At 36.6% G+C, this 16,088-nt stretch overlaps 1 protein-coding gene across 1 annotated transcript in view; it reads left to right on the top strand.

The window, feature by feature from the left end:
• The window catches only part of XRCC4 (X-ray repair cross complementing 4), a 183,820-nt gene that overhangs the window by 556 nt on the left and 167,176 nt on the right, over positions 1-16,088 (top strand). The window contains exon 2 of the mRNA XM_035309760.1: positions 15,716-15,865. Within this exon, the coding sequence (XP_035165651.1) occupies positions 15,727-15,865 (139 nt within the window). The 5' untranslated portion in view covers positions 15,716-15,726. The remainder of the gene's footprint in view (positions 1-15,715; positions 15,866-16,088) is intronic.

Below are 16,088 nucleotides of genomic sequence, written 5' to 3' on the forward strand. Positions count from 1 at the left end.
GGCTCGCTGTGAAAACAGCACAGCATTTGTTTTTTAAACCAGGGGTGGGGAATTTTACCTTTTTTCCACCTTTGTTTGGTTGTGGGTGTGTCCTTTATTATTATTTTTATTTGATCTTCTTAGTGATTTTAGCAAAGCCAAGACTACTCTTACCCTGATGTGTTCTCTGGAAGAACCTGGTCGTGGCTATTTTGCACTTGCAGCAAGGTGCCTAGGCAGTCATGATAGGCTTCTGAACTTTTATGAACAATCTGCAGCTCCGTCTTTAAGTTCACTTTATCTTACAGAACTCGATGAGCATTAACACTTTAAAAGTTGATAGCTTTGCTTTGAGGTCTCAGTGATTCAGTATCTTTAGTTCCCAGGCCAAATAGGTTCTGTCTGTTAAGAGTGGGATGGGTTTTTGCTTTTTGCCTTGGTAAGTGTAAGCAAATTTCTTCATCCTACCAGAAGTGGGCATAACCCTTGATGTGCTTCCAAAAGTTGCTGTAGGAGGCTGCAGAGTAATGAGAGTATCTATATGAAACATGTTTGTATAGTGGAATCAAGGCCATATTCAATTAAAATGCTTCAAGGCAACTGAAAGAAACATACACAATGCATGTATAATATTCTTACTATTTTTTGAATAGCATCTTGATTTGCAGTACCAGCCTGGTTAACTCCCACTTTGAGTAAAATCGTAGTTTCATAACCACAAAAATGACTTGAATTGTTTTTAACATACAGAGATGTAGAATGTAAAATGGGTTGTCTTGTATAGCTAGTTTTTCTGTCCTGTACGTTTCATGCATTTTGAAAGTTGATTTTGGTTTTGTGCTTTGTTTTCTTGAGAGACTGTCGAAGCCTAATAATTCTTTTTTTTTTTTTCTTTCTTTTTTTTTTCCCCCCATTAATTTGCTAGGTAATCAGCAAGATGCCTGGTTATTTTGTTGTAATACGTTTAGACTTCTTAATCCTGTTTTATTAGGGAATTAGATTTAACAAATCAGTCTCTTTTACTCAGTTGTAGTTTTGGATCAAAAGTGGAGTTAAATTAAAATGCAGTTCTAAAAGCAGCTTTGCTATTTAGTATAATCTAATATTAATGTGTTTGATTTCTTTCACATTAAGATGAATCCTAAAGTGGAAGAGGTAACTGTAACCAAAGAACAGTTAAACCTGTAATGGTTACCAGGACCCTAAATTTTAGAAACAATAATACTTTTGAATTTATGTGTTTCTGGGTTAGAGAAAGAAAACAGTTTGGTTTTCCAAACCAAACTTTTTTTGGTTTCACTTTCAATTCTTCAGTGTGAATGCAAAAGTTATTTCTGCATTTGTTAAGGTGACTGCAACGGTAAGGTGTTGATTATGGTGTAGTCAGGCCTGCTTCTAGGTGGCCAGCTAGCTTTGCTGTGCTCAGTAGTTCTCTTTGCAAATATGCTCCTTATGGTAATTTTTATGTAATTTTATCTACTTTGATAGTTTACTACAAACTGACATATGAACTCTGTTACAGATTTTTGTAAAAAATGATTTTTATTTACCCTAACAATTTCATTTTCAAGTGAAGATTCCAGCAGTCTGAGCTATTTGAAGAAGATTTTTTGTTGATTGCATGCTTTCATCTGCATATTTTGCTCTTGTGGGAAAAATGACATTTGATCATTAATGATCTTGTGGGAGCCTTGCTGGTATAATTTGAAGGACAGTGTATCAAACATGGCAGTGTCTCTTGGGATGCCGCTGTAGCATATATTGTCTGAAATGTAGGATACAATTTCTAATGTCTGTTCTCCAGTTTTCCTTGTATTTTTTCTCCTTATCATTATATTTTCATGGAAAACCAACTACAAGTGGCTGAGATGGCAGGGTTGATACCATGTACAGGAATTGACTGGATACATATTCTTGTCTGCTGAAACCTCAAAATGAATCAGAAGTTTAAACAATTATATTCATCTAACAGTACCCAAATAGGTAAATAAAGCCATGCAATTAATACTTGTTTTCTGTTCTGTTTTTTTTTTTTTTGAAGGAGGTTTAAAGGTGTTGGCCATGCCTCTTAAGAAATATTTTAGTAGTGTGATTTATCGGTGAAGAGATTGCCTACTGTTCAGTTGAGTGTTTAATCAATTGGATGTACCAACGAATTAGTGTGTGTTTTGTAACATAAAAAAGTGGCTTCAGAAATTAGGCTTGTGGGTTGTCTTCAAATGCAGGCTGAGTTCTAACTAAACAATGTCAACGTACATGTGGGAGTCTGGGTTTTTAGCGTCTCTTGTTTTAGTTTTCATAAGAAGTAGGAGGATGGAAGGTAGTTTAAAAAATATCACAAGCAGCTGACTGGCATGACAGGTACATCTGTGTAAACAAGCAAGTTTATGTACATAACAAATGTGCACATGTATATATAAAAAAAAGCCATTTGCAAATGAGATTTTTTTTTTTTTTCCTGGAATGTGGTAGTTTGAATGTATTGATAAAAGCTGGTAAAGTTCTTTTTTAGGTTTCACATGATGTCTACTTCTGTTGTTCCTGATGTCTCCAAATACAAGCACAAATGCATAAAACCTTATTTGCCTAGTCACAACAGCTATGAATTTGTTTAGCATTCACACTGAAATAAGGAGGTAGAGAAACACAAGGGATGTGCATTATTCAGGCAAATGTAGTGGAAACACTATGCACACTGGCAAGGGCACTGGAACATGGTATTTTGTCCACTGATACCATTTAGGGGAAAAAAAAAAAAAAACAAAAACTAAATGTACAGCTCCTATTTCTCTACTTTTCCTGCATTCCACTGTTGCCTTGCAAAGGTGCGTATTTGGAGCTTCCATGCTCTCTAAGACAGAATAAGCGCCCAGACTTCGCAGCAGAGATGCTTGGGAAGAGTGCTTGAACCTAGTGTTGTAACCACGTGTGTTATAAGGAATGTTCATATAATTATGCAAATTCTTACACCTTAAAATTTCTGCTTTTGGGACAGATTTCACATGAATTGCCGTCTTCCATCAGTATGATGGAATTCTCTGAATTGTGTAGTCTGTTGTTTCACAGGAGCTGACCAGAGCCTCAAACAATTGCGAGGAAAGACTATGCCAGTGGTTATGCTGTACTTCACATGGGTTCACTGGATGCTGCATTTATACTCTGGGATGCGTTCAGCTGGATGGGAAGGTAGTACCTATGTTAGCCCAATTGAAGAGGGAAAGCATTTGCCTTTTACTTTCTATAGATAAAAGTTTTGTCTGCTATCTCAGAGTTTTAGAATGATTGGTTACATGAGGCCTTAGAGGCACTTAGGGATACTGAGAGTGATGTGTCCAGAACAACAGCATCTTGGACCAATAATATGATTCTAATGTATCTATTACTGTAGTATTTAAGAACTAAACCTAAGGAGTCAGATTGTAAAGACTTGTCTTAAACAAAGCCACAGGAAGGGTTTTCAAAAATGCATTATCATTTGAATTCTGTTGATTTCAAACACTTACCTGGACTAAAATCAGTGTATTTGCTTTGTTGTATATATCCCATTAAAAAAAGCTTTTCCATTATGTACTATTTACAAAGAAAAAAAAAAGGTAGTTGCATACAACTGATGGACTAATGTCAGGGTTACTGTGCAACTTAGCAAGGCACCACAGCTTGTTTAACAAACTGGTGTCATGGCATTGCATAGGTATGCTGTGCCTCTGGCAGAGGCACCTTACCCCCCCATCTGATATAGACAATCCCAGTGTTACTGCTGCTGGTGTTTTGCCTTGCTAGAAAGTTTTCAGGAATGCTAGATGACTTCTGGTGGTCTGTTTTGACTAACAGACTTCCATTTTAGTGTGGGCGAGTTTATTTGAAATAGTGCATGGCTTTCTAGCATTGTGTGATACATACTCATCTGTGTGCATTGAACCTCCCAGGGTCACATACGGTTTGGTCTCAATGCCTATTTCTGATGTGCTTTTTATCTTTTGGTGCCTCTTGTGGATGAGAAACTTTAATCGTTATCTCTTGTTGCCTAGGAGGCAAGAGTAAGTGGAGAATGTGGGCAATTATAGCTCAGGAACCTCAAATGAAAAAGCAACACTTGCCCTTAAAGAGTAGGTGAGGTCACAAGGAGTTTAGGATGAGATTTGCAAGGTCTCAAACCAAGGTTATTTGTCATTAAGGTTAATAGGATGCAGCTGTGATTTCTTCACTCTTATATCTGGCAAAGCAGTTTGTAATCCTTGCTTCTAGCATAGGGAAAATGTAACATAATATGCATTCACATTAAATTATGATCTGGACTAGCATCACTAAGTGAAAAAGTTAGAATACAATTTAGAAAATTACTCTAAAATACTACTTTTAAACATTAAGTTAAAATTTCTGCAACAAAAATAGGGCTTGTCTTACTGTTCTTCTGTGGTCTGTCCACTGACTTGAGCTGCATCCCATTTCCTAGGTTTGGAAATTGTGTCCTTCACCTCCTATAGGTTGTCATCAGGGTGTCTTTGTGGGCTGTAGTCTTAGGGTGTTAGCCCTACCTCCTGTTAGTGAGACGGAAAGAGGAGCGGTGGTGGAAGGCCCCCGTGAACGTGAAGGTTATTAGTATGGAAATCTGGTATCAATGTAGTAATGAAGGACTGGTGTCCTCTGAAGTCAAGATAAAATTTAGAAGAGAATTACTAAACAAATTGCTGTCATTTGGTAATCTAAGTGTCAAATCTGATCAACTTAAATGGCATATCTTAACAGGAAAAGTTCCAAGTTGAAAAAATATTTTCATTATGTGTGTGCCTAGCCAAGGGCCTCTGGTGTTTCTCTCTCCTGAGACATACTAGTAATGCCAGAAAAGATTATTTGATTAAGTACCACCAAATTTACAGAGTCTGGAAAAATATTGGAATAATAAAAGCCATTCTACATCTGCTTTGCAAACTTCTAGGTGAGTATTGAGGCTGGTCTTGTGGGAAGGGGTGTCCTCCAACAGAGCAGACAGATAGAACAGAGATTATAAAATAAGTTTAAAAAAAAAAAAAGAAAAAGAGAGATACTAATCCTATGTGATTTTAAGAGTGCAGAGACTGAGAACATTTGTGTTCTTGATCTAGAGATCAGCCAAATTACTTGCTATCTTGGGATGGAAAAAATAATGCCATTAGAGGAAGAGTGAGGCTATATATCCTATCACAAGCTGCATTTGTTTTTACAGATGAGTCAAATGATTATGAAAGGGATTGTTTGTTTGCAGGTCTACAAAAGGATCTTACAGGCCACCCTTTTCAGCACAGTAGCTGGACAGGAAAGAAGGACCATGGGGCTTTCCAAATGCAGTCAGCTGCATCAAGCTTATGGTGGAAACTTCACAAAAATCTCAGGAGAGATTTGTGTTGACTGAGCAAATGAGGGAAGCTTAGATCGTAGTTGGAGGCAGCAAACTGTATTGTGTGGGCTTATATTAAATTTTACCAGCTGTGAAACCTAATGCTAGAATTAAGTCGGAGGATAGCACACAGTGGCCATAGGCATCATAGAGGTTGGACAGAAATGTTAATTCCAGTGAAACAGGCATTGGTATCATAGAGGATAATTATTTTTTGAAATAAGAGGCAAGGAACTAGCACTCCTATGTGTGTCATGGCAGTAGGTATTACTTGGCATATCTCTTTCATAGCTTCCTGAAGGCACTATCAGAAGGTTTTTTTCCTCCCGCCTTAATCAGGGAAGTATATAGTTGAAAAAGGTGCTTTGCAATTTACAGTCGTTCTTGGATCTTGTCTGTGCAAGGAATATGTTTTATTAACTTGAACTGCCCTAAAAATAGATGTCTTCTCTTGTTGGAGGGATTTTTAAATATATACACTAAATTCAATGTTCATATTGTTACTTTGGTACTTGGCAATGAAAATAAAAACCTGTATGAAAGGGAAGAAAATGCAGTGGGGATACTATATGTCAAAATGTACTGAAACAGTCTGTTGCAGTTGTCGAGAATTAACTCTTCTGTGCAAAGAACTGGGTTTTTATATGCTGGTATAAGGATGTGAGGTTAGATTTATTGTATTTGTTCAGTTTCATTTAGGATACTGCTTTTCCATAGTGGTTCTGTTTACCTTTTGCAGTTGGGAATCAGAAATCCCAGCAATGAAAGGTGAAGTGTGACTCAACGTGTGTTGAAACCTAAACTTAACTGAGTCTTAATTTTAAAGTATCTTCTGCTTTAATTTTTATTCCCAATAACTTCATCCTTCCATAAGGATTCATTTAATTCATATGGGAATGCAATGACTTCTTGTCATAAAACAAGAGTTTTGGGTCCTAGACACTGATGCTCCACATATTTGCTTTGTAATAATTTACACATTAAAACCTCAAAACTGTATTTAACTGGTGGAATATCAAAGCACTTTTGTGCTATATTTTCTTAGTAAGTACCTAAGTGTTTTCTCTGTTCAAGTCCCAATGGCATTTTTCCAGTGGTGTGCCCCTGCTGTGTCCTCATATTAGTCTGCAAATTCTTTTTCACTCCAGTGCAAGCTAGTATTCCTTAGTATTTGTGAAGGGAAACTAATATTGAAGAGCTGTCTTCCTTAAGTAGACCCCCTGCCCAGTGTCAAGTGTCTTGAGTTTAATTTTTGGAGATTTTTTTTTTCTTGCCTGGCCAATGTTAAGAAAAAAACCTCACCATTTGAAAGTGTCAAGAAAACTACCTAGAGAAACAATTGGTAGATATCTCTAAAAAAGCTTCATATCTTTATTCATAGGACTTCTAGATGACTCTTGTGAAATTCTTTGTCTTTTTTCCTTTCTAAATGCAGTTTGTAGACTTAGCGATGACAGAATATGTGCTAATAATTTTGAGTTTTTTTTTTTTTTTTTTTTTTTTTTTTTTTAGGCCAGAGTCAATGGCCACTGAATTTGCTGTCAATTTAGTGGAGGTGTCTTTATTTTATTTATTTATTTTTTAATTTAAAGGAAGCTGCTCATTAGCTTAGACTTCTGAGGTTACAGGACTTGTGCACTGGACACCTTCCTTGCTAAAATACTGGCCTTTTCGTTCTTAGCAGGGATTGGAGTTTGCCTCCTATTTTGGTCTGTCCAATGTGCATCATCACAAAACCTAAGCTAACGAGGTGCCATGCTTTTCTGTGTGTTTCTTTGCCTATTTGAAGGTGCTATATGGTGGGGGATGGTGTCTGATGTGTGACTGTTGTGTTAAATCTCCTACTTGGCATTCAAAGCAGATTAAAGAACTGAAGGTGAACCTGTGCCCATCTGTGGAACCAGCTGAAATTAACATTCCATATGGATTGCTGTCTCTTTGCCTCATCTTCAACTCTGATTGCTTAACGTAATCTGTTACAAAAGGCATTAATTTTCAGTGCAAAGGGATTACTATGGCTGAACAAAGAGATGCAGAATTGAAATTTAAGTGCATTGAAAGTTCACTGAAAATGTCTTGTGAATCATTTTTATGTGGGGGCCACATGAAGAAAAATTAATTATAATGTTTAAATTAATAAACTGAAGTGGTGTGAGCTTTTTGTTTTCAAGGAGATCAGTGTTGCCTATTCCAGTTGATAAATAGAAAATTGAAAGAAAAACATAATAAAGCTCCTGTTAAGTGAAGACAGGGTAACACAGGAATTTTCTTCAAAGAGAATGCCTTAGGAAAGTGTTAAGCAAGATAAAGCAATTTGGAGTCTAGGCCTATTCTTTATTACTGATTTGACAGAGACATGAAATTAAAATAATCCATCTCTTTGGAAAGTCTTGGGTGTAGAGCTGGGGGGAGAGGAGGATATGTAAGCCTTCATATTTATGCCTGAAGTGGCTACATATGGCCAAACCTGTTTTTCTAAGTTACTGGTTCAATTTTTCCAAGCTCTTCAGAAAGCCTACTCAGATATAGAAATATATGCATCAGTATATGGCTGACACTGATTTCTTTGCTTTATTTATCCTTGACTGAGATTTGTTACTCCTGCCGGTGGAGCAGTTGTGGATTCAACAGCACTGAATTAATTTATTTAAAATTAAATAAAAATAATAATAAAATTGTAAGACCACTTAGTGAAATTCATTCCTGAGTGCTACCAAGTCAAAGATTTACAGAAACATAATAGAAGGTGTATATGGGGACTAAAGAATAGAAACAAGGAAGTCTGTAGGACAGATTTGTTTGTTGTGTTAAATATCCTGATAATTCTTAATCCAAGAGAAGGCAGTGTTTTGGGAAACAGATGATACCTCAACCAGTCTACCAGGGTATCCAAACATACATAAAAAGACACATGTATCTGCATATTCTTGGATAGGTGAAGGGTGGATAAAACATGCTTTTTTTTTTTTTTTTTTTTTTTTTTTTTTTCCCTTCAGCTTCAGTGTTCTCAAATGGATAATACTAAGTTACTGAAAACTGCAGAGATGGTTTTGGAAATGTGACCAAGATGCCAAGAATTCCTGGTTCTCTGCTGTTGCTGATCATATTCTGTATTACCAGCAGGTTGAAAAGTTGTATGTGGTAAACCTGTACAGATATTTTTTTCCTTCTATTTTTATCTTCCAAATGTAAAGTTTTTAATGCATTCTTTTCATATGATGAGGGAATTGTTACATATACTTAAGATTTTTATTTTTTGAGAAAGCAAATTTGATTTCTTAATAAATTGCCATCCCTTGAAAACCACAACCTTAGGCTAAATAGGTATGGCTCCATGCCACGATTGGCTATAGCAGGGCCTCAAAGAGCCAGGTTGACCTTCTGCCAAACTAAGGGTCATGAAATTATTTTTTGAAGTTGAATCTCCCAGAGACAACAGAGGTGGGGAGGCTGGGTCTCTTGGGCATGCCTGCTGACTCTCCATCCCACTTGAATCTGGTCTGGTCTTGTTCTTTGATCCATGCTCAGTTCTGCACATGCTCCTTAGTAACGTAGTATTGAACTTATCTTTCTCACTGGTAAAGTTTTCAATTGTATGACCAAATTTTATTATCTTTTTATTTTTTCAATTTATGTGATATCTTGGTAACTTTCAGTTAGTATATCCTGATTTATTTAAAGAAACGCTAGGATTTTTCAGATATGAATTTTGGAAAGTTAGAATTTGACGGTGTGCATGCTGTCAAACCGTTCCAAGCACAGGGTTTGGAAGAATTCCTGGCGAAGTGTGAAAAAGAAAGGTTTATTCTTCTTGGAAATATGTCAAGTTACTCCATTATTTGCTAGTATATACTGGTATAGTTTCCCATTTGGATATTTATTTTAATATATTAACGCCTTTTTTTTTTAATCTTGTAGTTTAAACTGCCTCCTAATACAGATGCTTACAAGTGAGTTTGGCAAGCCTGGAAGCCTGGAGTTGGTAGTGGGTTAGGTCTGAGACTTCAAGGGGATGAAAGACACCAGGGTGGGCTTTGCCTCCAGGCTACAATTAAGATCAAAGCTTGTTAGTAAGATTCCTACTATAAAGGTTGTTGACTGTCTGCTTCCTTCTGTTTCTCCTCATTTTTCAACTGGTGACTGTAGTAAATAAGTCTGACAAGGGTTGTTCCTTATCGTAGATTCCAGATCTTTTGTGGCAAATCTTGCATATCCTATTGGCCTATGGGGTCTGACAAGCTAAAAAGCTGCCTTTTTTTTTTTTTTTTTTGACAGTTGTACAATAAGTATGTGTATGTTTCTAATACTCCTGTGGCTGCCACAAAACAGTGGGAAACAAGCAGTACAAATGTTAGCCATGTGAGTTTTGCTTCTGCACTTGGGTCCTTTGAGGACCAAATATTTATTGCAGCTTTCTTGAAGTCAGTCTCTTGATCAAATATCATGTAGCACTGCATTTTTAAGATGGACCATTAACGGGTCTTCCTGAAGTTATTAAGTCATTCAGTTGTTACTTTATATCCTGTGCCAATTTTTTATTAATTTCTTTTGTCTGCAAGACAAAGATACTTTATTGACAAAATTGTGAACCTTGTGTAAAAGGCTAAACAAAGGAACAACTAGAAACAATTTGTGTTACGTGTCATGAGAAAATATGTTAGCCTGCTAAAATTCATTAGAAAAAGAGCTCTTTCAAAATTTTTATCTTCTTTGGTCTACAAAGGTATCCTGAAGTTGCAGCTGAAGATTTATTACTGAACCTTTCTGCAGTGTCAAATACTGTGGCCAGGAGAATGGGAGTCTCATTGTGGGATGCGATAGGAAGTTTGCAGTTTTTTTTTTTTAATGCTTCTTGGCCCAGACATGTTCCTCTGAAAAGAAAAAAGAGGAAGTCCTTATTAGGTGCATTGTAGATCTTAGATTAACTAAGATTTTTGTCAGGTATTTTAATGTTCTTCCTCTTGAAGCATTCGAGTTAATGGAATTTTAAATTAACATGAGAGAAAATCAACTTGTATGAAATATATCTCTAGAAATATTCATAAATACAGACATTATCTTATTGCCTTCAGCTAGGAAATGTGGTAATAACTAGGTTTAATCTTTAAAGGTAATCTGAGTTTTTTGTTTTTTTTTTTTTTTTCCCTCCTGACTGCTCTAAATCACAACTAATCCACTTCTAAATATTGACAACGTTTCATGAATAGTACCTGTTCTCTGACTAGGTTAACCATGCACTTTCTTCTGATTATTCCATTCAGATTTGTAGTGTGTGTTGTGGTCAAGCCAATGGAAGAAGGGATCAAATTATAGACTTAATAGCAGTGTGCTGTTTGTGCTGATCTTCTATTCTGAAGTCAGTGTAGATAGCACCCTATTTTTCTCAACAAGAAAACACTTAAGTTAATTGCTCCATTAGAAAGATACAGTAGCTCTTTCTGATCTGTAAGTAGCCTTCCATGCATAGCTGCTAAAGTTTGGAACACCTGCAGCTGAAGCAATTTGAAGAAAAGCCATTAGTCTGCATGGAGGAAAAATAAAGTGCTGAAGTTCAAAATATTATCAATGATGCTGTGTTGGAGCAGCCTAAAAGATTTGGCTTTTAGTCTATGCCTAGTGCTATCCAAAACAACATATAAAATTCTTTGTAAACCAATTTTAAAAGTGTCTTGTTTATTCAGAAGCAACTGTGTACTCTGTTTGTTCAGAGAGTAGGCTCCAGTCAATTGCAAACCAGCCAACAGCTGATTTCTCCGTAGAAAGAAACATTGAGTAATATAGATCATTGGAAGCCAAAGACCGAAGGGACAAAGTGCTAAAGATAAACAGCTCAATCCTCAACTGTTCAAAGGCCTCAATAAAGCCTCTGATTTACTAATTTGGGGTGGGACTCTGCTGTTCCCAGCTGCAAGCTTGTCTCAGATCCTTGGCTATGACATGGCGAGGTGCTGATGTGTAGTGTGACCTACTGTGCCCTTAAGGAGGAAAATACGGGCTTTCTTATGGCCCTAATCAATCAGTTTCTCTGAAGCTTTTCTTTATAGTAATCAAGGGAGGGAAGAAGTACTGACTGCTCTCATTTAATTGAGACACTGAATTGGAAGGAGCCTACATAGACAGTATTGCTGAATCTTGAAAGGCACTCCAAGGTACTTCTCTGTTCTAATTGACTCCTAGGTGCTTTTTAGAGCTATATAGTGTGCGCCTAAATTCAGTAATTTAAGTTGATGTATAGCTATAAAAATAGTCTGTTTTTTATTCAGTGGCTTCTGATAAGCTTCAGTAGCGACAGGGCTGTTGAACAGTGAGAATGCCAAAATTTAGGTGACTGTTTTAACAGTTTTGAGCATTAATACAATTTGTATCTATGTCCCTACTTTTCCTGGCAAGGATGTGAACGTGAAACTTTAGAGTTTCAATTCTCCCTCATCCATCATTTTATTTTGGCTGTCTTTCATACTGAAAAATACCACTTGGTAGAGGTAAAAAGCAGTAGCAGCTTCTGCAAGCTTGTGAGGTTAACTTCTGTGGAAGGTCAGGGCGCAGGTTGGGGTGGATTTTTCAGACCCCTTTGTCAGTACATCCACCGTTACTGTGTCCTGGATGAGTGTCTGGCCCAGAGCATCTCAAACAGCTGTGATATGTTTTGTTGTGTTCATTCTCCAGTTGTATGTATAGTACATTTGAGACAATAGCCACAACAGAGGAATATTTGGCATTCCTTTAAACAAAAAAAGGACACACATAGTGTTTTTACTAGGACTGCATTTTCAATGTATAAAGGTGAATTCTTAGGTAAGCACATGTCAGTCTCTTTGAATTTTTCATATGTAGCTGTTAGGACAATTATCATATTAAATATTTTTTAAAAAAACAGTTTGAAAGTACTTTTAGTGTTTAATTATGTCTACAATCTACATTTAGAGTTTGGAAGATAATGTCTACAATAACAATGGAAGACATCACCTGGTTCAGCCTTTATCCTATAGTAGCCTCCAGTTTGTGTATATACAACATCTTCTCCAATGGAAATGACAAAACAAAGGTAGATTTAGTTGGTGTTCTTGAAGGTGTGCTTTCTTTTGCATTCCTTGAGGGTGCTGATTGGCAGCCAAATGTCTACAACATTTTTTTTTGAGTATTAATTTGTGGACGGAGAGTAAGAGAATCGTCTTCAAGTCTGTTCGTCTTGTACCCCTCAGCGTTCACCTCAAGGGACACCCTGGTGCAGAAACTCCAGTAGGGACAAAGGCACCCTTTACAAACAAGTCTTAATCTGTGAAGAGCCATGTACTTGACATATCGAAGGCTGATGGGATGATGAGAGAATATAGTAAGAGGGCAGGTGAAGATGGGAGGAAGATGTCTTAGAAAAAGGGTATTTTAATTTACTTCAGTTCTTGACGTATAGAGGAATATATCTCTTTTAAAGGCATTGAATTAAACTGCTTGTGAATCCCATGAACATGTAGCTGACTTCAGGGATCTGAGAAGGATGTCCCAGTTCCTCCCCCTGCCATACTTATTTCAGTAATACACTATTGTACATTTGTTACTCAGCATTGCCTTTAGGGTGGGTGAGATGCATGCTTTCAGCTTGTAGTAGGTGAATAAGGAAGGTGCTTTGATTTCCTTTCTCTCCCTTTTTTTCTTTCATTAGTGGTAGATTTTCACTGCTGGCTGGTTAGATAAGTTCTTAGCTATTTTTTTGCTCATGCTTTAGGTGTTTGTGGTTTATTGGTTTACTCCACACTACACCATACACTATGGAGGAGTTATGTTTTTAGGATATTTGGGGAAGAGTTTTTTTTCTTTGCTTCTTTTTTAAAAAAAAACAAAACATTTTTTCAAAAATAGGTAGTAAGGTACAATATTTTTGTTTGCAATGTTTGTGTATGCCATGTTGGTCAGACTAATGTTTGTGAACATTTGCTCCTTCTGGAGCCCTCTCTAGAAGTAAATAGCCAGTGTAAACTGCCAAGAAACCCTTAATCTTTTGCTGATGGGTTTGGAGAGTTGAGTGCTTGGAGATCACAAGCAAGACTGAGCGCTGCTTTCTAAGGCAGCCTCTAAACATAACCAATACACATCTCAGAAGGTCAGTGAGCACAACAGAGAAGATGAAAGCTGGGAGAAAAGGGTAATATTTTTGTTTTATGCTTGCTTGTAAACTTCTTTGTTCAAAGATGCACAACAAAATGTGGGAAAGCTTGTCATTGTCAGCTGTACTTCGCTAGTTACTTTTAAAATGCAGAGCATTCTTCTGCACTGCATCTCCTCAGCACATTGGTTTTTATTTTAGTGTTGTGCCACAGCTAGACAAGTAATGTGGAAGCTTTCTCAGTTCTGATAATGTGCTCATCCCTTACTCTGGTACAGCTCTCTTAAGAATGATGTCTAAAAAAGACATCAATTCCTAGCTGTTCCACGCTGCTCATGTGAAATAATAGCATGTAAAGATGGAGGCATGGAAGCATACTATTATGATATCATGTGGGTTTGGGTTTCATTTCAGGCCTTGGAGACCTTGTTAGAGCATCTAAAACAACAAAAATTCTTTTTAATGAGCAACTCTTTACTTCACTTTTTGTCACTGAGGACTGGCACTTCATCCTCTTTATCATCATATAAATAGAGAATCCAGCTCTTTGCTTTCTGTTACAAACAGTCTACATTAAATGAAAAAAAAAGCCTCTGGTGCAGGTGGTTTTCACTGAATACTGCTCTGCTTTGTGATAAGAATCAAATGCAACAAACAAAACTTCCCTGTTAAGCTATATATTTGCATTAGTAAGTTGTATGTTGTCTCTCTGGGTTGCATGCAACTGTTTCACAGCTTTTAAGTAACAAGCAATTAAAGTCTTTTTATAAGGAGTGTCATTTGGAGAGGGATTTTTTATTGAAATGTTTTAGAAGGGACTCAGTGTCATTCCAGAACAAGGAAAAAGGGAAAGGGAATCTGGCGGGCAAAGGAGAATACATGTCTGTAAGCTTAAATATACTACGCACCTTACTCGTGCTTCTTGTTGTGTATTTTTATTGACCCATAGTTGGGCAATTGGTGTACTACAAATCTTTAAAGTGACTTACATTCCATAAGCAGTAACTTAAAAGGCCTTGTTCCAAGCTTCTGTGCCCCAAAGACACCATTTTCTGTTCTTGTTTACAGCTGCACAGACATACTGTACACTTTCAGAAATGACCAGTGTTAGAATATATATTTTTTGGACTTAAAAGCAATATTGAAAAATTAAGTAACCCTTTAGTTTCCATAGTTCAATCTGCATCTAGATTTGCCTCAATATCTGTAAGCCAGGAGCTCCTCACCAGTATTGCTTGAAGAATAGTGTCCCCTCAGGGCCTGAACTGCGGCTGATTTTGATTACTTACTGCTACACATCAGGTGGAAAACTAGATAGAGCTTTTAATACTGTACACCTGTCTGAGCAGGTGTACTCCGTGCATGTGGTTTAAATGCCTCAGTTACATTTTTTCTTACTCTTATCAATACATGCTTTTGTGTGTGTGAATAAGCATGTACTTTTTCATTCACTTCCTTTTTTTTTTTTTTTTAAAGCCCCATACAATTAAATAGCCCCCCAAAAGCTCTTCAAGTACTGGACAGCATGAAGCATTCTCAATGAAAATATTATCAGTCAACTTTAACTTTAGAATTGGCTGTTTCTTCATTATTCTGTGGAGCAGTTGCCAAATGCAGTCATAAAGACCTTGAGTACCGTGACATTCATTATTGGTAGACTGGGATACGTATAAATATATGTCATTCTTTGGAAGGTTTTACTTCAGCTGCAGGTTGTGCAGTTGCTTTGATATTGAGGGAAAAGAAATACTATAGCATCATAAACTTGTTTCTCTGCAGCATCTGTTTTTGTATATAATTTAATTGGTTGTTGCTGGCATTTACTGAAGTAGATGCTTTGCAGTGAAGTTGAGTAGCATTCTTGCAAGTGACGGTCTTTCAGCTGCATCATGATAGTGTTTAATTATATTCCATGTGCTGTGTGTTGAGTGATAGTAAACAGTGAGCTAACATGAGGAAGTGCTTGTGTATGACAACTTTACATTCCCCAGCTTCCTGACTGACATGTGTTTTCATAATTGGGGACTATTCAAATATATTTGATTATTGGCACTGTTATTTAAACCTTAATTATTTTAATCCGGTTTTCTATTTGGAAATATCATATGTTATCTAAAAAACTGAATTTGTGTAGGAAAGTTAAATACCATTCTAAGTATGCTTGTAAGTCTACCTTTCTTCCAAGATGGTTACATAAAACTGCTAAGCATTTCTGAAAATGAGTTAATGTTTATAACAAGATTATTTTATTTCCAAAACAGGTGACTGGGAAATGGAGAAAACTTTGAACAGAATTCATCCAGTTTCTGATCCAGAAGCAGTGTATTTTCTACAAGTATCATGGGAAAAAGATTTAGGCACTGGCTTTGGTATAATACTTACTGATGGTGAATGTGCGTGGACTGGGACAGGTAATAATGGAAAGAAAAGTGTTTTAAATTGGTACTGTTCTTCATTACTATTTTCAAGTAGTTTTTAGACCGTGATCCACAACGTTCAGCAAAAAGATTTTATTAATATTACCTTTCCTCACTGATGGAGGAGGTGGATTCATGATTTTCTGGGATGTGTTCAGATATCTTTGAAATCTGGAAACTTTGCATGTCTAAAGTAATACTAATACATTAGCATATG

This window comes from Oxyura jamaicensis, chromosome Z (genome assembly GCF_011077185.1).
Source record: "Oxyura jamaicensis isolate SHBP4307 breed ruddy duck chromosome Z, BPBGC_Ojam_1.0, whole genome shotgun sequence".
Lineage (NCBI taxonomy): Eukaryota > Metazoa > Chordata > Aves > Anseriformes > Anatidae > Oxyura > Oxyura jamaicensis.